This window comes from Camarhynchus parvulus, chromosome 6 (genome assembly GCF_901933205.1).
Source record: "Camarhynchus parvulus chromosome 6, STF_HiC, whole genome shotgun sequence".
NCBI classification, from domain to species: Eukaryota; Metazoa; Chordata; class Aves; order Passeriformes; family Thraupidae; genus Camarhynchus; species Camarhynchus parvulus.
Genome location: NC_044576.1, coordinates 8,801,337 through 8,824,176, shown reverse-complemented (window position 1 = coordinate 8,824,176; position 22,840 = coordinate 8,801,337). Strand labels below are relative to the sequence as shown.

At 38.9% G+C, this 22,840-nt stretch overlaps 1 protein-coding gene across 4 annotated transcripts in view; it reads right to left on the bottom strand.

The window, feature by feature from the left end:
• The window catches only part of LDB3 (LIM domain binding 3), a 107,054-nt gene extending 87,622 nt beyond the window's left edge, over window positions 1–19,432 (bottom strand). For 2 of the 4 annotated variants that reach the window (XM_030951397.1, XM_030951395.1), the window contains exons 1-2: window positions 19,390–19,414; window positions 19,163–19,287 (exon numbers count right to left, since the gene is read on the bottom strand). In XM_030951397.1, coding sequence (XP_030807257.1) covers window positions 19,163–19,255 — 93 coding nt within the window. In that variant the 5' untranslated portion in view covers window positions 19,256–19,287; window positions 19,390–19,414. The other 2 variants (XM_030951396.1, XM_030951394.1) reach the window with 2 other exon arrangements.
• Window positions 19,433–22,840: the final 3,408 nt, after the last annotated feature.

The window sequence follows — 22,840 nt, the reverse complement described above, 5'->3', positions numbered from 1 at the left end:
AAGATGCTCCCAAAATTTTAGCAGACCTGTTTTAAATAGTACCACATATTATGTCCATCTGGTTGTCTCAGCTGGTGACAGGCACTTTCTCCTGAATGGCCTTCCCCCCTGCATTTTTGTATCGTTTTCAGCATTGAAAGAAATTCACCCTCTACCTTCTGCTCACACTTTTCATCCATCCCCTATATAAAATCCTCAGAAAATACCTCCTTAATTCCAGATCATACTAGTCAGTCTTCTGGGTCATATTCAGTCCAGCACACATTCAAGTGAAAGGAATTTCCCAGTTACCTCCTATTCTATGTCAAGAAAGGAAATATTTCATGACATTATTCTTCAACAGCTATCCAAAGTAAGAACTAGAAAAAGACTCCTACTATTCTGTCCTGCATGAAGACTGAACTAATTTCATGAGGAATGTTATGATGTTCATGCCTGAACATTCACTACTAGAAATAGCATTTTAAATGCAAAATTTTATCAAACTGGAGAGACTCCCGAGGAAAATACGAAGCATAGACAGTAGCTGATATCAAAGCTATATGCATCAACCACTCAGGGAAAACATAAAAGCCTAGATTCACCTAGTGGTCTTTGACATGGGATACAGCAGGAATTGGAGGAAATTCTCTGGTTTTAAACAGTGAGGAACCAAAGGCTCTCCCACACACTCGGAGTACCCAGTGTAAAGGGGCCCAGACCTTCCCTGCCTCTGTACTTCAGGGTAATACAAGTATGGAAAATAAAGAATCAGCATCTTTCACAGTGACACAACAAGACATCAAACAAGATTTTGGGCAAATGACACAGGAGACTGGTACAAACAAATCATCCAGGCATTTAAATAAGTTCCTTATAAAAATACAAACAAGAAAAGAAAAATAAGAGAAGCTGAGACATAAGAGAAAGAGAAAACTTGTAAAATAAGTTTCTTGCTATGTCAGAGAAGAACAAGATATTCTCCACTTCAAAACGTCTAAGATTATCTCATCTGCTGCTCTCTGTGAATACCAGAGACAAACAGAATTGATATGAAAGCATGGATTTCAAGCTCTATGCTACTTTGCTCTGCAGTCTACGTAATATTTCTAGCATCTGTTGCAGCCTCTGTGAACAGATTTGCATTGACAGTGCAGAGGTAAAAGCTCCACAGACAATAACGTGTTGGTCGAGGCTCTCTGAAGGCCCCTTATCCTTTTTTATCATGCATGACCCTGTAAGAATGTGCAATGCAATCATCCAGAAGGAAAAAAAGCACTAGGCTGTCAAGCTAAGCCTTTGCTGGCTGCAACTGAGATATGACACAAAGTCATGCCCATCTTATGTAAAAATTGATAAGAAGGCTGTGTGCTGTTTATGGTATATCAGTGTGTAATTAAAAAGCCTTGTGCTTATATCAGTGGGTACATTGATAATCAACTCTCAGGGGAAAAAGACCAAAACAAACCAAACCAAAGCAAAAAACCAAAATCCAGAACTGAAAGTGTGAATATCCAAAGTGGTTAAATACTTCTAAAGAATGAAGGACAAAGAATAGAACTGCTCTGAGATTAGCAGCTTCTGAAACTGCTTTATTTCAAGTACCTTCCCCAAGTAAGATGTGAATAAAGCTGCTGTAAAAGTTAGTGAGTCAAGGAGTCTCATGCAGGAAATTAATTCTATTGTGCACATTCTTCCTGTGACCCCAGCCCATTTCTCTTGCAGAACCAGAGAACTTTTTCTGTCCTGACAACACACTAGAAATAAAACTTCAGTGGAGCAAAAATATTATGGTCCCAACTCCCCATTACTTTGCACAAATTTATTCTCTTCAGTGGAAATGCAAATATTTCAGTTCCTCTGTTAATTGCTTTGCACTACAAATGCCTTCATAACTGCCAGGCAATGGTAAATCAGAGTGTTCATTTTCACCTCAGGCACGACATCAATGATTTTGTTTTAAATCACATTCAGAAAATATAACTTGAATTTACAATAAAGTTTTAAAAGCTCTTCTATTCCCTCTGTAGTTTTATGTTCATGTGGGTTTTATGAGTATGGAAGTAAAATTAAGGACAACAGGCAGCCTGATGCTCCTGTCCCAAAAAGCAACCTCCCTCCTTTTCTTATCAAAGTAAGAACTTGTGAGTCCATTTCACCCTTACATCTGGGAACCCTCTCTAATGACTATGGCTAGGGCCAGAGCAAATACTTCACAAAAGAGACTCACATATAACTTGCCATTTTGCCAAGTCAATGTGTAACACACCTTCCTCTTTGTACCAGAGTCGTCTTCTGCTCCAGTGTAGACACTCAGAGCACACTACCTTTGCAATTTTTGAATGACATACGAGCTTAAATCATAGAAATTAAAGTTTGAAGTTGCCTTTGCTGGCAGAATGCAGACAACCAGCCCATGTTAGTGGCAGAAAGTCAGAAAAATACTCCACAGGATCAAAAGGATCTGTGTAACTTTGTCTGTAGTTCAGTTCAGCATCTCCTTGTCATGACAACCTATGGAGCACAGAGATCCATTAAAAAAATATATACATATAATGGATGTAGGAGAGACTGGATTTCAGAGTTGTACACTTATCCCACTGGGAAGAAAGGATGACTACAGAATCTTCTGAAGTAAACATGAATGAATACTAAGAAAATAACTTTTTTTTCCCCTTAAAACTTTTCACTCCCCTTCTAGCTTTCTGTAATAAATAGAACAATCAACCGGGAAACATCATCCATGTGTATATAGTGCAGATGCTCAAATACAGTCACAATATGTTAATGTGCCAAAAACCTGATGAATTTGTATGTTTCTGCATAAGCTATAGACAAAGTATTTATGAATGCATAGTGCATATATTTCCATAGTGGACAGTAATATTACAACATACCATTTTGTTAACCCACCATCTAAACTCTGTTGGTATTGATATTGGAAAAAAGTTTATTTTTAATATAAATTTGTGTCTTGAGCTATGATAGAATTTTCTGTATTTAGTAACACAGATTGATGTTGCTGAAGCCTGGCTTAAAAGTATTTAGTACAACAGCACTCAGCAATATATTGACTGTCCTAAGTATATTTTTAGAAGTGGAGTTTATTTGTCACATTAATTGTTTTGCCTTGTTAAAAAGTAGTCCTCTAGGTGGCCTGTGCTTTTATACACAGCCCTGTTCATGAAGGGCACTAATCCATATTATTACATGTACTAAATGCCAATTAATTCTCCCTTATGAGTTATGATAAATGATTATTTTAGGGTGGAGCTATACATTTTCCAAAGGGTCTTTATCACAGCTATGTTGACAGGACTTTAAGTATGGTGGTATGCTTAGAACTCCCCTGAAGTAGCTGAAGTATTTGCCACAGCAGGTGCCACAAGTAGAACATAGATTTGCTTTGACATTAAAACATAGGGTATAGAAAAAGTGCAGGCTGGTTTGATGGATTTATAAAAGCATATGTTGTGAATGGTTTGGGAAAGTGGAGCCTTCGGGGTACAGCATTAGAGTCAAAGCTAACTCAATTTGAAGAAATCCTGCCTTGGCATGGCAACAGTTCTCTGATTGTCATGGCAACTTCATGATTGTCTGACTATCTGTCATTAAAGAAACATTTTGCCCCCTCTAAGTTCACTGAAGTGTAACCTTTTGGGGACATTAAGACCAAACTATTAAAACATGCTCTTTGAGCTTTAAGGGATACATTTCCATCAAATAACTGTAAAAATTATACTTGAATCTGTTTTATAAAACAGAAAACATGGATTACATTTCTTTCCCATTTTTGACCATGCTCTCTTTGTAAAAACTTAAATCTTGAATTTTTGCACCAACTCCCAGTGTCACAGGATGTTGGTAACCAAAGAAGTCCTAGCCCTTCAGGGACAACATGGCATAGAAGGTGACAGCTTTCACCAAAGGATCTCTCTGATCTATGACTTTATGTCCCCAGCCTAGAGTGACCATTTCAGTCCCACAAAGTAGGAGATGGGAAGCTCCTCCTCATTAGCCACAGCTAAACCTCTCTGCCAACACTCACTTCTTGCATCCATGAGATGACATTTGCTCCTCTGCTTTCCACAATCAATGTGAAAATGTCACTGTGGTTGTGATCTCGCCAATGTTTTCCCACAAAAATTTTTTCACATTGCCTTGTACTTTTGACCTTTGCAACGTCATTCTACAAAGACATTGATTATTCCTTTACTAATACCCCAATGATAGTATAGTATTTCGTTTTCATTTTCTTCCTCCATCTGCAAAATCAGTTTTTGCTTTCTGTATGAATTAAGATCACAGTATATTTGCAAAAATTAAGTAAAATATCTAACCAGTCTGCTTGATAGTCAGTTGATGGACTTGAGTGCCAATACTGCAACTAAAATTAAAGATCTGTAAAAAATTATGGAATCATCCCAACTGCAACTAGGAAAGCAGCCTAGGCAGTGCACACATTTCCTAGATTAGTCCTAAAATATTTACACAGCTATAAAACCTCAACCTCACTCGTAATTAAAGAAGCCAGAGCTAGATTCTCAGATACTGAAAAAAATTACATTCCACAGTGGTCAGTCTCCTTAATGGAGTCATATTAGTTTATTCCAACTAAAATATTGCCCCTATCTTAGTGACTATAGGATTCTCTTACAGATGAATTTTAACATTATGTTAAATAGTACGTTTTCCAAGCTCTTTTTATACACAAGTGATTGGAACTATCCTTCAACTCTGAAGGCTCTCTTGACGAATATATTCCCCTGTAACTTCACAGAACCAGTGGAATTATACCAGGAATAAATCTGTTCCAGTATCTTCAGTTACTCTATTTGGAAACCAGTCATTTGCCTGACCTTCAGTGCAATGCTAAAAACAGAGTTTGTCTGTCATCAAGAGCCAGTGAGATTTCAGATAAAACAGAAGTCATGGCTCCTGCAATGAAATTCCAGGAGTGTCCATCAAAGGCTTGCCAACAATAGCATCTCACTCAGTCAAGACTTTCATACTTTGATAAAACTAGGGGAGAGGGGGAAGAGGGGATTTGACATTAAGAATTGGCCATGTCACAGCAACTTAAGGCTCACTCTCAAACATACCAATCCAAAATAATTCTTTAATTACATTCTACTAAACTTTTATGAGGTGAACAGCTTTGGTTCTTTAAATGTCCAGTAATTTCTCACTCTATTGACAATTTGCTTTTTGGGGTTTTTTAGTTGGCTGTGAGGTTTTTTTACCCCTCTGGGGGAACATTCCTTCCAACTACCAGCACCACAATGTATTTAAAGTAACATACAGAGCAACAAAAAATGAATTAGGTCTGTTCTAAATATCAGAGTAAATATTGTGAGCAAGCAGTGAAGTGGAAGCAGGATTTCCTTGTTTAAATTACAATAGATCAATCTTGTGCTCACCAGACTAAAAGGACTGTTATAGAAGGACAATTGCCAGGCAAGATTTCAAACTTCTTCCTTATGGTCCCATGCCAGTACACAGGCTTAAAGTGTTCTCTCTTCTGTCAAACTGGCATTTGTCTTGACATTACTTAACCCAAACTTAAATCTCAAAATACCATCCTAGTCCTAGAGAATATTGTCCAATGCTTTGTCAGTGAAAGATAGCAATAGAAAAAAATTACCAGCCATTTCCACATGCAGCTTAGCTATCCATCAGTATGTACAATGCTTGCTAACAACCTCACTATCTTGGAATATATGCTTACATTTCTAGTATTTGCACAGTTTGCTCAGTCTTGTAGTTCCTCTGGTTTCTACTTAGAGGATATAAACTGTTATGTATATGTTGAGACAATGGATAACAGTGGGCTGGAATGAAGCCAACAAAAGGATATCATGTAACATGGTCTTCTCCTCTTCCAAAATGGACAATGTATATTTTAAACAAAAAAATAATGTCCTGTCCTGGTCTCTCTCGCTGGTCTTTGCAATGAAAATTAACCATTAAAAAAAACCACAAAAAACACCAAAACAACAGATTAGGGAGGTGTCAGAGGTCAGAATGGGAAGAAAAAAGACTTCAAGACAATATCAAGGATCACAGAAGTCAAAGATATATTTCAAAGTTAAGAGGATGTTAAAATTCATATTATCAATTTTTAAGTGCAACTTCTAGGCAGTTGTCCTTGAACACGAGGCCATGGCACTCTCTCTGTTACATTACCTAATTGAATTGAGGACTATCACAGTGCAACCTACTTGCACTATGAAGTGAGACAAGTCAGCAGAGAAAGGGAGGAAAGTGTCAAGAGGCACAACCAACCAACGGCTATTTGTCCTTGGAATGAAGCTGCACAAAAAGTCAAAAGATACCATCAAAACAGCCTGGGTTTTGCTTATTCTGGTATCAAAGCAAGGTAAACTGGGCAAAAAGTAAGTAATGGTGTGACAAATGGCAGAGAAAAGATACATATATAGATATATGTATATGTAATCAGGAATATCTGTTCATCATGGGTGTCAAAGAAAAGCAAAAAAAGAAAAAGAGGGGTTTTCTTAGGCCATTAAAATCCAAAGATAAATATACAGGTCCCAGGCAGTAGGCACTCAGTAGGGAAAATAGGGAGAACACCTTTTGTGTTCCAACTAAAAAAGAGCTCAATTAAAAATGAACTAAGGACATTGCAAATCACTGTCTTTTTCATCTGTTCTCAGGATTTAATATCTTTCTATTAAAACGTGCTTTTACTTGATTATTTGTTGTTGTTGTTAACAGATAAACCTAGGAATTCGGAGATGTTAATTATTATGTCTTTACTCAATAAATAGATGAAAATATTAAAATAAATACTAAGAAACAATTAGATGTTTCAAATTCACCTCTTCAAGGAGGTCATCATCATCTCTTTTAAGGTGTTATAATTCAGCCAGAAAAAAGCTTCTCTCCTGACACACTGAGAAATTAGTTTTTACTGAGTACCCCATTATTGTCATTGCTGCACTGGTGAGAAGATATGAACAGCTTCAAAAGATGGCACGTACCCTTTATTTAAAAAAAAAAAAAAAAAACAACTTGGCAATTTGGGGGCTTTTCTCAATAGCTCCTGATCCCTATTTTGCTACAGCAAAATTGTGTTGTCTGCAGTGGAAAAAGATAATATCTTAGAGAGTATTTCCTAAACATTTCTCTTCACAGCATTAGTGTATCCAAGGGCAGTAGCGCACTGGTGTGGATGTACGGCACAAATAGTCTCAGACAGTAGCCAAGATGCTTTATGGGAAGACTGAAACTAAAGACTTGTGGCATCCAGGCCAGAACATTCACTGTGGATGTTCTAAAATTAAACACCAGCGAGGAAAGTTTATTCCTACCTAAACCCTTTATCCATGCATTGAACCAAGAGGCTTAACAACCAGCTACATGGTGAGAGCTCTTCCCTGGCCTCCTAAGCTTGGAGATGCTTTTAATATTGGAACCCAATCCAATCTCTGCAAAACCAGTGGAGGAGGATCAAGACTTAATGGAGACAAAAGAAGTAATATTGTTTACCAGTCCTCTTACCAATACTTCCCTCAGATAAAACTAATTAAAGGTCCAGCTAATAACACAAATAAGGGCTAAATTATAATAAAACTACTTTGCACTGCTTTCTAGTCTATAAAGAGCTTTAATAAAACAAAATTTAGAGACCAAATTAAGCATTTGAGCTAAATACTCAGAGTAGCAAGAAATAAAGACATCTACCCATATAATCAAATGGCATGAAACTCATATCCAGCCTGGAATTCTTCCCCTATGAGAAAGATCAACATGTCACACTGTACTTATAAAATGTAATACTGTACAAGAGAGTGTCCTGCCTCCTTTCCAGGTTGTCTTTAGGACACATGAACTCCAGGGAATTGTGGGTGGAATGTATAAAAGATCTTACTGCAGCTGCTGGTACTGCATCTGTTCAAGGGATAAATAAAGCAGCTAAGTTCTAGTTTTGGTTTCATACACTGCCAGTCCCTTGACATGCATAGAAATTATATACCACCTCCTCATCTTGTCAATCACACTGCAAATATGTCTTCAATGATGTGGAAGGGATGATCACTTCTTTTTGCTAGGAATGTTCCCACAAGTTGGGATAACCTCCATGACAAGTCACACACACTGGAAAAAACCTAAAGCACTTAATTTTCTTCCAGAGAGTAACCTGTTCATATAAATTATCAATCTTTAGACTTTTTCTCATTCTTCCTAGGAAAGAATCGGGTCTAGATAAAACTGATGTGAAATTAAAACTGAACTAATTCACTAATTATCTAGACCTTCAAAAAAGTTTATTCTGTTTTGTTTCCCTTCACCACCACTTAATCCCCATGTTTTGGCATGTGGAATTTATGGAAATGTTCTCAGTTTGTAATTTTTATATATATATATATATATATATATATATATATAAATATATATAAAAGAATATTAATGTGTTTTACTATCTATGCTCAGCATATTTTCTTCAAAGAAAAAGTTGGAGATTACTATCTAAGATGCCACTTTGCAGAGTGAGGAACCACTGCTATGAAGAAAATTGAGCACAGATGTGTAGGGAAAGGGAATTGCTGCTGAGCAGAATAAATCCATCTTTTTGTGGACCATGGGACGTCTGGCTGTAAAAGGAGTAAAGTCTCTTCCAGGAATGTCTGTGAACATGCACTCTGTTGTCAACACAGAAGTGATATTGGTATTATTTGCAGCCTGGGTTCCTTAACAGAGGCTACAGAAGACTATTTAATGCAGCAGCACATGTAATCAGAGAAACAGGAAACCCCCCAGCTTCACACAGAGCAGTCATGAACTTCCATGTGGCACCATATTTAGCCAGCTCCTTCCTCCACATTCCTGCTCTGTCCCTTCATGGATCTATAGGACATGATCACACCTTTTGGAGGGTCCAAGTGTTTTACTTCCCAAATGCAGTCTTCATCTTTTTGCTCCTCCACTCTGAGTGCACTTAATCTGAACAGCATTGAAAGCTGTAGCAAAGAGAGGATAGCACATGTTGGTGAGGCAGGATGTGGGAATAGAGCAAGGAAAGGAGGAAAGGGAAAGATGCCTCATAAGCATCCAAGGCACATGAAGGAGGAGACAGCAGAGAAAAAATCTCACATTGAGTGAGGATTAATGCCAAGAGCCATCAGTACTTGTCCTTGCAGACAGCTGCTACAGCTGAGGCACACAGCCCTCAAGGGTGGGATAAAGCCTCCCCCAAAAGAGAGGAGAGTTTTGCTATTCCTCAGGGGTGAAACAGCTAAACAATTCTGGCACCTCAATAAACTGTTCACCCTTCCTGTGAGGTACCAACAGTCTGATACCTACAACTCTGTGTACTCAGCCTGAACTACTGAGAACTATATGGCAAACCAGCATGTGCTTCCATTTTAGAAGTGTTGCCCTGAAAAGAAGCAGTACCAAGCAGCTGGCAACAAAACAGGAAAGAGATTGCAGTTCAGGTAGATGTGGTTTGCTGCTGTCTACTCAACTGATGATGCTTGCAGACTGCTGACCACTTCTTGTCATGAAGAAAGCAAAGCACACATGTAATAGAGAGATCCTCATCCACTCACCCCGTACAGTTGACAGAAGGATTTAATCTTGCAGAATTTGTTACTTAATTTAAGCAAAACAGTGAGATAAGAATCTTTTAGACAGGAAAGGAATTTTGATGGTAGGTTAGGTTACAATTCTAGTCAAAAGAAAAAAATCAGCAGAAAGACTAATAATTTTTTCCTACAATAATTAACCTTAGCCATTGCTCATGAAAAAAGCCATCTTACTTTGACTTTTTATTTTTTAAACACCTGCCATAGTACTAACTGCCCTCAGCCATTTTTGAACCCACTATGATTAGGTAAGGAGAGAATGCTGACATTCTCAAATAGAACAGGAAGGTCCTAGTGACCCCCAGGATCAAGGAAAGGCAGCCCAAACTCACCCTAATACCAGGGCATTCAGATTTGGCACTATGTACCAGAATCTGGGGTTACATGTAGTATTTTTGGAGTTTTGGATAAGATGTCCCATTCCAGAAGCTTGAGGTAAATGTAGCTTTGGTTCCAATTCAAAATAGCTTCCTAAGTTACTGGATGCTTTAAATATAGCATGAGAGTTCCACAGAGGCTTCTCAAGAGTGTGCACGGCACCCCAGCCAGGTATAGTAAGTACTACAATGCATTGCAAATATTTTTATTCATGCCAAAAAGACTAATTGTCACTAATGCTGGCTTCAAACTGAGAAGCCATAAATTGCTTAAAGTAAGCATGTGCCCTTAAGCCTGCTACTTTTAATAAGAATAAGGGTTTATGTCTGTATTAGGTATGGCTAAGCAAGAGAGGCATGGAGCCAAAATAGCCCAGAAGCTGGAATTTGGACTCTGAGTAAGGGAAAGGTGGGAATAGGGTGAGACCATGTGAAAGGCTGTGTTCCTCCTAATCCTCAGCTGCCATTGCTACAAATCAAGTGTATTTGGAAGGATTTTGGAGAAAGGTTAAAACCTATTTATGCACTATGTCCAGGCACTGAACACCTGTGGCATGGATGATCACAACACCAGCTACGCACGTGGGAAGTGCAGAAAGTAACTCTACCCTTGTCAGGGGATTTGCATGCCTTTAAGACATTTGGCCCATTTCATCTTCCAAAAAGAAGAGCAAGATCTCATTGACGTTTTAGAAAATGGCTGCTAACCACCACTACCAAAGAGTCACCTTGTAGGAAGCCCATTCAAGATATTATCTAGAGCCATGTGTAAGCTGAAAATGAATTTTTGACGGTACCTGATTACAGGTACCTTCTTCCCTCTACTTATTGTGTGCTTTTTCTCCTGTAAATTTCTAAGAAGAACACAAACAGCTTTACATTTAGGGAAATATAGTATTCATGGATCTGAAAACCAGAAGATTTTAGAACTGTCCCCAAAGGATACCCAACAGTAAAGCTGACCTAAGCTTCAGGGTCAGCTTTTTGTGACCAAGCTTTTATTTCTTTTATGACCTGAGTTTTATGATAGTAGATAAATAAAATATTTAAAAAAATCACAATCTATGCAACACATTTTGACAGGTGATAACTGTTAGCTTTTAAATACATAACGTGACTTATGGGTCAACACAATGTGCCTTAACAGCACATTTATTGCAATCCTTGTCCTTACTCTGTACCAGCAAAAATGAAATTCTTTATTAATTAATGTATGTCATTTAAGTATCATAGCATACTTCTACCAAATTAGTATTTAGGAATTCAGACAACTGTAACAGAAAGCCTATTTGGATATTTTGTTCTCAGGTAACCTTTTTATTAAGGCTTTAATTACACTAGTACAGAATAAATAGCCCTTTAACATGCTGTGCATAGAAACCATTCTTTTCCAATTAGCATTATTCATTTCTACCAGCACAGTATTGCTGACATAGCCAGACAAGGCTTTAAATTCATTTATATCCTCAAAACTTGCAGCTGCAATTGTCAACAGAAATTTCCCTCTTTCCTCGGCCCTTCTCATGATCTTTTAACAGAGACTAATAATTTACCTGGCTAATCTTGCAACAAACTCAGTGGAAAAGAAGAGCATTATCTCATGTTACACTGGACACTATTTAATGCTATGTTATGCATTAAAATGGTGGCACCTCAGGCACCCACATGCAGACACTTCTAGTTACACACAACTGGCTACATGAGATTGTCTTCTCAGCTAGCTGCAGCCCACCATGAAAGCTAAAATATAGTGAAGACTATTCCATTTTGTACACCATTTTCATACTTCCACATTGCTGCTCAAGGTTGGCGTTATTTTGTATTTAAATACCCACACTTTTGATAGTTATAGTATAACATACCCTTTATGCTACTAATTAGACAACCAGATGGGAACTGCTGTTGCTAGTACAGAAAGTTAATGATAACGTATTTGCAGAACTAATTTCTCTTTGTATTCCGGTGACTGGAGAATATTTTGCAATAATGTATTCAGAATGGAGATAATGACAGAGTTATCTGCAGTGTTATTAAGACAGTCATTTACAGAGTTCAGACATCAGACACTAATAAAAAGTTCCATCTGAAAAAAAGCTTATTGTGCATTTTAATTATAAACCACTAACAGTTCAGCAGCTTTAAATTCATAATTTAATGGCTACCTCCTGATGTTTACTCATTCTAAAGGATCTGCAAAATTATTAACTTCAATAATAATTATGTACATCTGAGGACTTCCTGAAACATTACATCAGCTATATTCTCATACAAGTAAACTCTAGGTCAAAGACTGAACAATGTGTCAGACCACATTATCCAGTTGCCAGGGCACACTGTCAGATCTTAAAACAAATGAAAAAGGAGCATAACCAATTTGAGTTGTGGATCTGTTTCCTCATGTAAAGAAAACCCTTTCCTCCCTCCTCCATAAAACCACAAGACCTGCTGTTACCCCAGTTGTGAACTCAGTTTTTCACCAGTCTTGAGCCCATGTTTCCCACAGCTAACACTATACGCCTCCTGTTCAAGGGAAGAGCTGCATTTCTCTTTCTTTTGCAGGAAAGAAAGCTGCAAAGTTACTTTATTAACTGAGCTAGAAATTGCACAGATGTTATTCAGCCCAGTTATTTCAAAAAATGAGCTCTTTTCACAGATAATCCCTCACAAGTATTGATGATTCAGCTACTCCAAATTAAAAAGCATTTAGGAGGTGAAATGAAGAAAGGGTTTCAAACCCATGGAATATGTATCTTGTATCTGAACAGTCAGAACACCAGGTTTAATGATCTAGCACCATTTAAACCAGAACCTCAGCTATTACAGGCCATTACTCACATTTATCTGGCCTATATTCTACCAGGGTGTTATGTTTCTCCTGAAATTCAAAACAGATAGAACTGAAGAACACAGCCTTAAATAGATGATTCCTGCACAGCATCTGTGCAGAGCACATAATACTCCTTATATATCCCTGACCTTCAGCAGTGGACTTAGTCTTTAGTGATTACTTTAATCACACAAACAGATAAGAGGGGCTGCCTTGTGCTCTGAGTATCTACTTGATTTAAAGGAGAAATCATTTGACCAAGAGCTGCAGCTGGCTACATGCTGTTCCTGAAAGTTATTTTGTCAAGTACCATACGTGCATTCAAATCCCATTGTGTTACCATGCTACAGTTTAAATAAAATTGTAATAAAAGCACTCTTCAACAAATAAATCTGAGTTTAAAGTTACAACAACAAACTTCATGGATTTTTCAGAATATTTTCTGCAAGGAAAGAAAACAAAAGTTTCTTACTTCTAGCATGACTGTTTATCCAGAAGGGAAAAATAACCCATCTTGTGCTGGAACTGCTTTGGATACAAAATTGGGTATTTGCTGAAATCAAACCTTCTCTTAAGTGTTAGTGGCTCTGGTGAAACATCCATTGGGATTACTTCTCAGACCTGACACAGTATTTTTGATCAAGACAGAAAATGTTGTCCACCTCAGAATAATTAACACCTTACCTCTAAGAGCACCTGCACAGCCATGTTTAAACCTCTGTTTTACTTAGAGCAGAGACCTGAACTGCCTCCCTGATAAACTGGGATTTTTTGATCTCCAGGTGCCAGGACCGATTTCTCTGGTCCAACAAGTATTATGTAAATGGAAAGCAAATATAGAATTTGCTCCCTCTTTCCTTGTCTGAACAGACATGACACTTGTGTTTGATGAGACATGCAACCTTATCATACAAATGCCCTGTCCACTGAACTGCCATTTATAGTACAGGTGCTGTCTACTGGAATATCTCAAATAAACAATACCAAATCAGGAGGCTGAGGAGTTACTTGTAGGGCTCAGGCTCACAGAAATACAATCATTTCTGACGTAGCTGTAAACATACCAGAGCTGGCTTGCAAATTAGTTTGAGAGCAAACATACCACATCAGATAACTGGCACTCTCCTAGGATACTGACATTGTTTGTACATATAACAAATAATTGCAGGTAATAAAATTCACAATGCTATAACTTCAGATGAGGTGACTCTTACCCAAGAAGTAATCAACCAATTAAACAGATTATCATAAAGAAATGCTGATGCCCACAGAATAGTTGTTCTATCAAAAAAATAAATAGTAAAGTTTCAGAGTGTCCTGAAAATCTAGCCTGGAAGTATTTAACCTTCCACTGACAAGGAACTGTTTTGAGTTAAACTGTAAGAAGGTTGGAAGAATGTGAAACTGCTAAGGCATAAGAAATTACTACAGTTTGTCTAGGCATAATACAGTCATATTAAATGGCTCACTTTCTTCTCAGAAGTTGACTCAGTCATTTGAACTTAAAAGGAAAAAGGAAACATCTCTACTGAGTAATGGTTTAAAAGGAAGAGTCCTAGACTTCTGGAAGACATCAGACTTATCTGTTAGTTTTGTAGAATATCAACTATTGTAAATACTAATCTATAGCTTTTGGTATAGTGAAGGACTTATTTGGAGATTAAGAAAAACCCTCTCAAAGCTGCAGTTGCAGCTTTAGGACAGCTACTCAGCAGTCTGATTCACCAAAGGTGGATGCTTAACAGGTGATGTGGTACCAGCACTTCAAGAGAACTTGCTGAATTGTTTCAGTTCACTCAATACAGACAAACTGCATTTTTGTGATTGCAGTTTATGTACAGCACCACATGGCCATTCAAAGGACAGCTGCAGAATGCACAGAGCCTGACCCAGATCATCTGAGGCTTCCCCTCATTCAAGAATAGAAGAAAAAAAGTGAAGAGGGACTGCCTCCTCAGCTGCCTGTTGTAAGGCACTGATAGGCAACAGCCCACAGGAAATGAATACTCTCACACAGCTCCTCTAAAGCAAAGGCAGTGGCAGCCAGAGGTTGGCATATGTATGCTAGGGAGGGGAGGAGGGACAGGAAGCAATCAGCAAGAGATGCTGATAAAAGGAAAGAGCCTAACAACTGAGAAAAAAACCTTCCTGCTCCTGCAGAGACTGACTGCAAAATGCTAGACCAGGGTTTTCCCCCAGACTCAAAAAGCTGTTTCAGGTTGCTTGTAGCAGAGTCAGTATACAGATCAGCTAATTTAATTCTTTTTGTAGCAGTGTTTACTATTTTCCCTCCCTGGACTTACAGATTTCAACCGTTTCATCACTTAATCATTCAAAGAAAAGTATTTATTCAACGTTTTTGTTTTGTTTAAACACGATCTCCTGTTTCAGGCTCTGGCTTTTGATTTGGAACCCAAGTAGCTAAAAAACCTCTCTATTAGGAAATACAAAACTGTATCGATTACCACAGTGATTTAGATAATATTTCCACTACCTCAGATAACAGCTGCTCCTTCACACCTTTCAGCTCATTGCATCACCTGCAAGCCAGCCTGTCTCACTAGAAAAGTTTACTGTTCAGAAATAAAGACTCGGAACTATATGAAGACGTTCTGTTATTGCAAACAACCATGTACAATCGTACCATCTTAGGTAACATGGCAACCAAGCACTTAGATAATTAACTATGACCAAAAGCCTTCTTACAGAGGATTAGGTCTACAAAATTAATGAATTCTGGTTGCTTCCAGACAGTTCAAGCAGTAGGAGAAAATAAACAGCTTTGCTGCCCACATCAATTTGGAAAGACCAGATTTATGTATATGATCATCCCACTGGTGACAGTGCTTAGCACTGCCAACAACCTGCAAGTCTCATTCATTTCAGCAGGGCTGACAGATGCTTAGCTTTATTAAGTCTGCCAATACTGTTTTCCTATGTCTGCTACCTGCTCATGACAACTCATGACAGAATTTGACATCTCATAACAGAATTTGACATCTCATATTTTTCTAGTGGGTAGGATGGTCTGCAGGGTGGGGACTGGAAAAATAGTTTACAGATGATTTCCCAATGCTATTGTTAAAGGAGTGTGAAAGCTGCAGAGCTTCACGCTCGTCCCTATTTGTTTTTGTCTGCTGTTTTCTTGTTCCCATCCCCTATGTTAGTCAGGCACTTATTTTTAGATAAAGAACAGATAAGCAGAACAATCCATTTCAGGGGAACACATCTTCACCTGTCATCCAGCTGACTGACTGTGACTCCTGTGCATTATGCTGTTGACTATTCGGCAATGAGCTTATCACCTGGGCCTACCTGAATGGAAGAAAATACAGTGTCTGAGACACCATTTTAAAGATTTCTTTAGAAGTGAACTGTTATGCCAAACAGCTCTGTGTAATTCCCTTCCTCACTCATCCACTGTGTTAAGAACATTTTTCCTGAACAGAAGCATTAGCAATCCCACATTTCTGTACTGTGCTTTTCTCAGCAGGTTTCAAAGACCTTCAGGATTTCTCCCCTGCTCTCCAGGTAAAGTGTGAGGTGGGTGGGAATTGTATAGGGCTGGCTGACAGAGTGCAGGTCAACAGGTACCCACCTTGTGTCTATGCATGGGCTAGCTTCATAACAGCACAATTCTGGTGTCCTCGTCTGGGAGGGTGCTTGGAAACAACCTGGTGTAATACTATAGACAGGATGAACAACCCTGCTGTGTTAGACTCTTTCCATCGTTTTTCTCAGCAGCTTAGAGGCAGTGCTCTTGCAGCATGACAGTAGAGTGCAGAGCCTTCATGAAAAAGCAGGAATTCTTCTGTTCTCTGTGGCCCACCCACAGACAATCTAATTAATTGGGGGCACTCAGAGCACAGTGAACATGTCTGCATGCAAACCCAGTCTGCAGGCTTAGAGGGACACTGTGCACATGTAGCCAAAAGGACCATGGCACATCTGCCATGGCACATTAAAAGCAATTATAATACTCTTTAAATTGAAGTATTTGGAGTTTAGGACTCATCTTGCACACAGAAGGCCTAATCTCAGGGCAACTGTGGATCAAAACCAGTCCATAAATAGGTGTACAGCATTCACTAGCAACATTTAGAGCTGTGTGCCCTTTCCAAGAAGGAGATTTTCCTCACAGTTATCTTCTCTCCTCTCCTCCCCACCAGAAATATCTTAAAATGTAAGTACAGCTTCCCTCTTCCCACCTCAATAAGACTGCAATTATGGCTGAGTTCATAAGTCAACTCACTTGTGACTGAAATTTCTGATCTGTTTAGAGATATATTTATGCGATAGATGACAAAGAAAAAAAATAGATTATCATCAAAATTCATGTATTACACTGTGTTTCAATCAAAAACAACACAAACAGCAGGCATAACTATCCCAGCTTCCCTGGAAAGAGGCTATTTTAATTTCTGTATGTCTGCTTCTGCCCTCATAAGGCAGGCTCTAAAATCCAATCCCATCCCAAAGCTGTAGTCCCAGCTAAAAACAAGGCCTCACTGGGAAGAGTTTAAAAACACTTAGCAGTGTTTTCTGACACTGCTACAGCTGAAAATGCAGTCAGCTCAGTGAAGAGCTAATTCCTCCACACCTCTGGGAATTCAGCTGTTGCAGTTTCACTTCTGCTCCTCCTATGCTCTCAAAAGCCTCATGAGAATCATACAGCCTTTGGGCATAGTGTTTACACTTCCACAGATTACAATCTGAGACAATGAGCTCTTTGGGAAACAATTGGCTTTTCATTACTGATTGTGTCACATACTCTGCAAGTGCTACAGCCCTGGCCCATGGCTGACAGACTCTAGAGATGACTGACTTATAAGCAAATAATCAACACCATACAGTGTTGCAAAGTGTCATGAAAACACCTAAAAAAATATGACACCTCTTGTACTTAGCTTGGGTGGGATGAGAAAAGAAATACCAACACTATTTGCAGGAGCAAAATTATTCTGAGTTTATGAAGGGAGCTTATTTTTGTGGATGGGGGATATTTTAGGTTGTCTTTTGCTTGTTTGCTTTTGATAAAACTGCCAGAGCAGCCTTCTTTGCAATTACTATGCTGCAAAAGGAGTTATGAAAAGTACGTCTCATCACCATAGTATTAGGGTAAACATGGCTCTGTCTTTCAAGAAAGAGATAATGTGCATAAGAACAAGAGAGATCAGATGATACAGTTTCACAGCATAAATATGAAACAGCATAGCTAAGATTTCAGAAATTCACCAACTGACTTTGAATAACATTTGTTGCAGAGACATATATTTTGTGCCCACAACTTAACACACTGTATTTTTTCATTATAGAAAAAACAACATAGTTTTAAAAGCAGTGTAGGTGCCTTTTTTTATTATTATTTTTGAGTGGAGCAGACCTTTTATTTGCATTCTGCTTGTTTGTCTGATTAAATCATTCTGGTATTTCTCTTACTGTTATGTAAGTAACCTCTCTTGTCACTGTACTGCAAAATAAGCCTTGTGCAGGTGATTTGTGGAGGAGCCAAGACCTCTCTAGAAAGATCTGAACATTCTGGAGCACATTTGAGACTGTCAGAAACAAGAAAGAAGAAGGGAGCTACCAGAAATCACACAGAACTGTCTTACAAGAGAAAAGTAGGTAAGGGAAACACAAATTTCCTGAAAACCATTCAATGTTAAAAATATTTAAGAACCAGAGCTAATTCAGGTAATAGGAGTACTGAACTGCAACACCATAAAATAATGCTTCAAGGGGAAGAGAAAAGAAAAAGGCAGCTAGAAGATACATGGCTGTAATTGACAGATACACCAAGTAATTAATTATTAAATTCATGCTGTTTGTCAGCTGCAAATGGAAGGCTTCTGCATAATTTAAGACAGTACTTTAAGTACTACTGAGCCTTCTGCTTGACATGTCTAATTTTTATCCAGCTATTGCACCCCATCACAAGAGGGGACACCTCCCTGTCTTTGTTCAGTTTTAACACCTGACTTCACACACTTACAAGCAGTTACATGTTTATTTTCTAGAAATATAATTCTATATTCCCATTCAGAGTTGTTCTATTCCCTTCCCCCCAGATTGCACCCATGAGGCCCCTACCAGCAGAAAAAGAGACAACACTGTACAGAATAGAACTGGAAGCTTACTTAAAGGGACAGTATCGCCATCCATACAAATATACCAACCAGAACTGTCTTCCTGAGGCATTATCAATGCCAGGTTGTACTTCAAACTGGCACATTTCTAGTTCACATTATATTGTCTTTATTCACACCTAGGTGCAAAGATCTTCAGTTCTGCTAGGCCAGGTCAAAGTGTACATACGACTGCTATTTTCCAACCCAAACCAGCTCAACAAGGTTTTTTTGCACACTTACTCTGGAGATGGTCAAGGGCATGTTGAAGTCCTTGCCTCCTTGCAGTCGGAAGCCCCAGGGTCCAGGTCCATTCAGAGTCACACTGTAAGCCATGTTGTACCACTTTCACAGGCAGCAACAGGGCACTGCAGGACAGAAGGATGGGCAGACAGAAAGACGTGTGAAAAAACAGACTGAGAACAGGGAAGGGTTTTACATAAACGAAAGCAATTCTCTCTCTGCCTTGCCTGCTCAGTTGTGCTCTGATACCACCTAAGAATAGATGGGAGCTATAATGCAGATGCTGATATCCCAGCTGAGGAGGGCCCATAAAAGGTTTGTAACCAGACACCTACTATGCAAAGACTTCATGACTCAGAGGTCTAATATAGTCCCCACAGAAGGGGACAGATCTTTCTAGGCTCCTCAAGCCCCTCATGCTGCTCAGTCACTTTATGGACAAAACACATGTTTTAATAAAACAAGCAAACAAAGTCCCATTCTAAAATCCCAAACACCCAAGTCTCTTCACTAACCTGTTAACAACTACAAAGCCATTTTTAAGTTCTGCTTCAGCACACAGGTATCTTGCACTGTGACATATAATACAAGTTCTTTCTATATAAATCTTTCCACATGTAGCAGAAAAGGCACCAAGAAAATGTCAACCTTTTTTTGCAATGCTTTGTTAAACTGAAAAAAGTACATACTACATGTATTTAGCATCACTGAAAAAAAAAATCCCACAACTTCATGTTTGGCTCTTGGTTCCACAGCCCCTGCTTTCCCTAGGAAAAATTAACATTTATTTTTTCTGAATACAGAAAGATCATGGGATACTTCTAATCAGCATATAATTTCTGTGATAAAAGCACAGTTTCATTACATACCTGTTCCATCATTTCAATACAAGTCTTCTAAAGGTGTGACACTTGAATTAAAGGCTAAGAATACAAATAGTTAGCTAATTGCTGCCTTAATTAATTCCTTGATTTTTTCATAGTTTACATTCCAGTTCTTAGGAGTTCCATAAAACTATAACCCTTGTTCAGTAATGCTGGATAGCAGTTCTGCCCTAGATTGGGAATTGCTAAAATACAGAGGGCATGAGGGTAGAGAAGAAGCTGTCGGCAGAACAACGATATAAACAAAAAGTTTCTGCTCTCAGGGTAAAGCTACAAACATTAACTAACACTCATCCCTTTCAAGTCATTAATTTGTGCAGGACCTCCAGAACCCCTCTTCTGTATCTTTGCAGCATTTATCCTCCTCTATCCTTTGGTTAGAAAGAAGTTGCCAGTATAATTAAAAGGGGGAAGTCCCTAAAACATGGGTTCTACTTTGATAATAAAAAAGACAAGCAAGCCCACACAATGCACTAGAGTGAGGCAGCTCATCTCGAACATTGATCACCCTGCCAATACACCTACCCTAAAACATGGCAAATATCTGATTACAAAACAGCAGAGAGCAAACACTACCAGGAACTCAGTCTTTGTCTAAAGAGATGTCAATAATTTTTCAAAACCATGAAGCAATAAAAGTTTCTGTCTAGCATTCACAGTGCCAGAAAAGCCATTTGTACAAGCAAATAACTAATCTCTGTATAGTCACTGGACTAAACCATATGACCCTCTGTTTTAGCCAGAGGTCCACATTAAACCGCAGCAATTCACACAGATTTAAATAAAAGTTGCACTAAGCCAGTGGAACTGGCCCCAACCAAAATGAAAGCAAATAGCAAGACACAGCTTGACAATAAAGCAGGGTTTTGATGTCTCACAAATACCTCCAAGGTACATTTACATTAAGAGTATTTATAACCTGTGCTCTGTGAGTCCAGAACCACTGATGTTTGGAAAATTACTTTGAGGAGAGGCAAAACGGACTTGTTGGACTTAAAATGGCAGTTTCCTAGCCTGCCAGTTTATCTAGTACTGATTTTTTTTTTTTGAAAGCCACATGCACACACAAAAGTTTGAAGGCATATTCTCATTGTACTTTTACTTTTCCTAGGAATTCATTTCTGGTTTTAGTGCCCTTTCTTGGCTCCATTTCAAGAGTTCAGGAGAACAGAATAAAAGCAGGAGTAAGATAAACTTAAGTCATTGCTTCACTACTAAAGACAGTATCACATAAATAAGTATTAGAAGAAAGCCCACAGTTTTACAGACTTAAAATTCTGTGCATGTTACCTTCCCATACCTAAATCTTCAGTTATTATTCAGTAAATAACAGAAAAGGGGGGAAGCAAAACTCAGAACAGAATAAAACCACACAACAAACTGAAGAGAGCTAAGCACTGAGAAACAGAGATGTTGTTGAATCAAACACTGTGTGCTTCTGTCCTACTTGCACATCTCTAACATGCTATTTTCTTATCAGGACACCTGAAAGGATCTGAGAGATCCTTCAGGCTGAGTGGCGAGCTAAGAAACGAGAGCAGGCATCGCATTCAGGTCTCTGTCATTTGAATGAAATGTTAAACTGAGGTCACTTGTTCCTACTCCTTTGGTTTCTGTCCATGTCTGCACAAATGTTCAGCATAGCTTGGCATTTTTAAAAGGAAAGTGGAGAGGATATGCCAGCATCCTGGCCAACATTCCCCTTCAACACACCAGGACCACAGCTCTTTCATGTATCTGCACTATCCTTATCAGGTGTGATTCAGAGAAAGAATATTCCAGAATTTTTTCACTCTAAACCTATCTAGTGTCTGTATCCCCTCTGCCTGCCTGAAGTCCTCTGCTCTTAATAATGAAGTTAAAATGCTACAGAAGTTCATGCTGCAGTTACAGGTCCATTTGTTAGGGACACCCTTAGCACAGCTCTCACCTTCTACAGACTTTCAGTACAATCAGCCTCTAAATAACAGAGCTGGTGATCCACCCAGATGGCTGTTTCAGCCCTGCCCTATTTTCAAAGGTGAGACATCAGTGTAGCAGGTACAGTGTTGCCACAGCTACCAGCATAAACCTCGGCAAAACCTTCTGGGAAACCAGAGGCTGAAATAAACTGTGTGTACAGAACTGTCAATTTCCTTCTTTTTCAGAGGCTTCTGATGTTTAGATTAGGTTTTAAGTTGCTTTACATAATTGCCTGCTAGTCTGTTTCAAAAATAATTTTTGTTTGCTCAGATTTTGTTTCTCGTGGTGTGCCTTCTTCCCTACATTCTCTGGCTACGTCAAAATCCATGACTTGTTTAAAGCTCCCTCCCTTCAGAGAGAAGCTATGCTGAGTGCTGAGTCAGATGAGGTCACTGATGTAAGGGGTGACATTTAAACAAAAAGCATATTCCAGGTGCAGGGTGACATTTTCTCTACACATATCAAATCAGAGGATTTTCCAGAGCTCCCCAGGCAGCCCGCCTCCTGCCCCAAGCTATTCCCAGCTGACTGATGGGAACAGTTGTGAGGAAGCTGGATGGGTACCAGGCACAGGAGAGTGCCACCACCTCCAGCAAATGCCTCTGAGCCCGAGCAGAGCTGTCCTTCCCCAAGCCCAGCAGAGATGTTACACCAGGGAAACAATTCACACGTGCTAGGAGATCATGCTGTGCGTATTCCAGTGAGCTGACTTTGGGAGAGCCACAGCTGCGTGCTTGGGAGTGCACACACGTGAAGTGAATGAAATAAAAGCCACTAGGGGCAATGCTAAATTAAGGTGGAAGGAAACAAGTAATGGAAATTCCAATTGTTA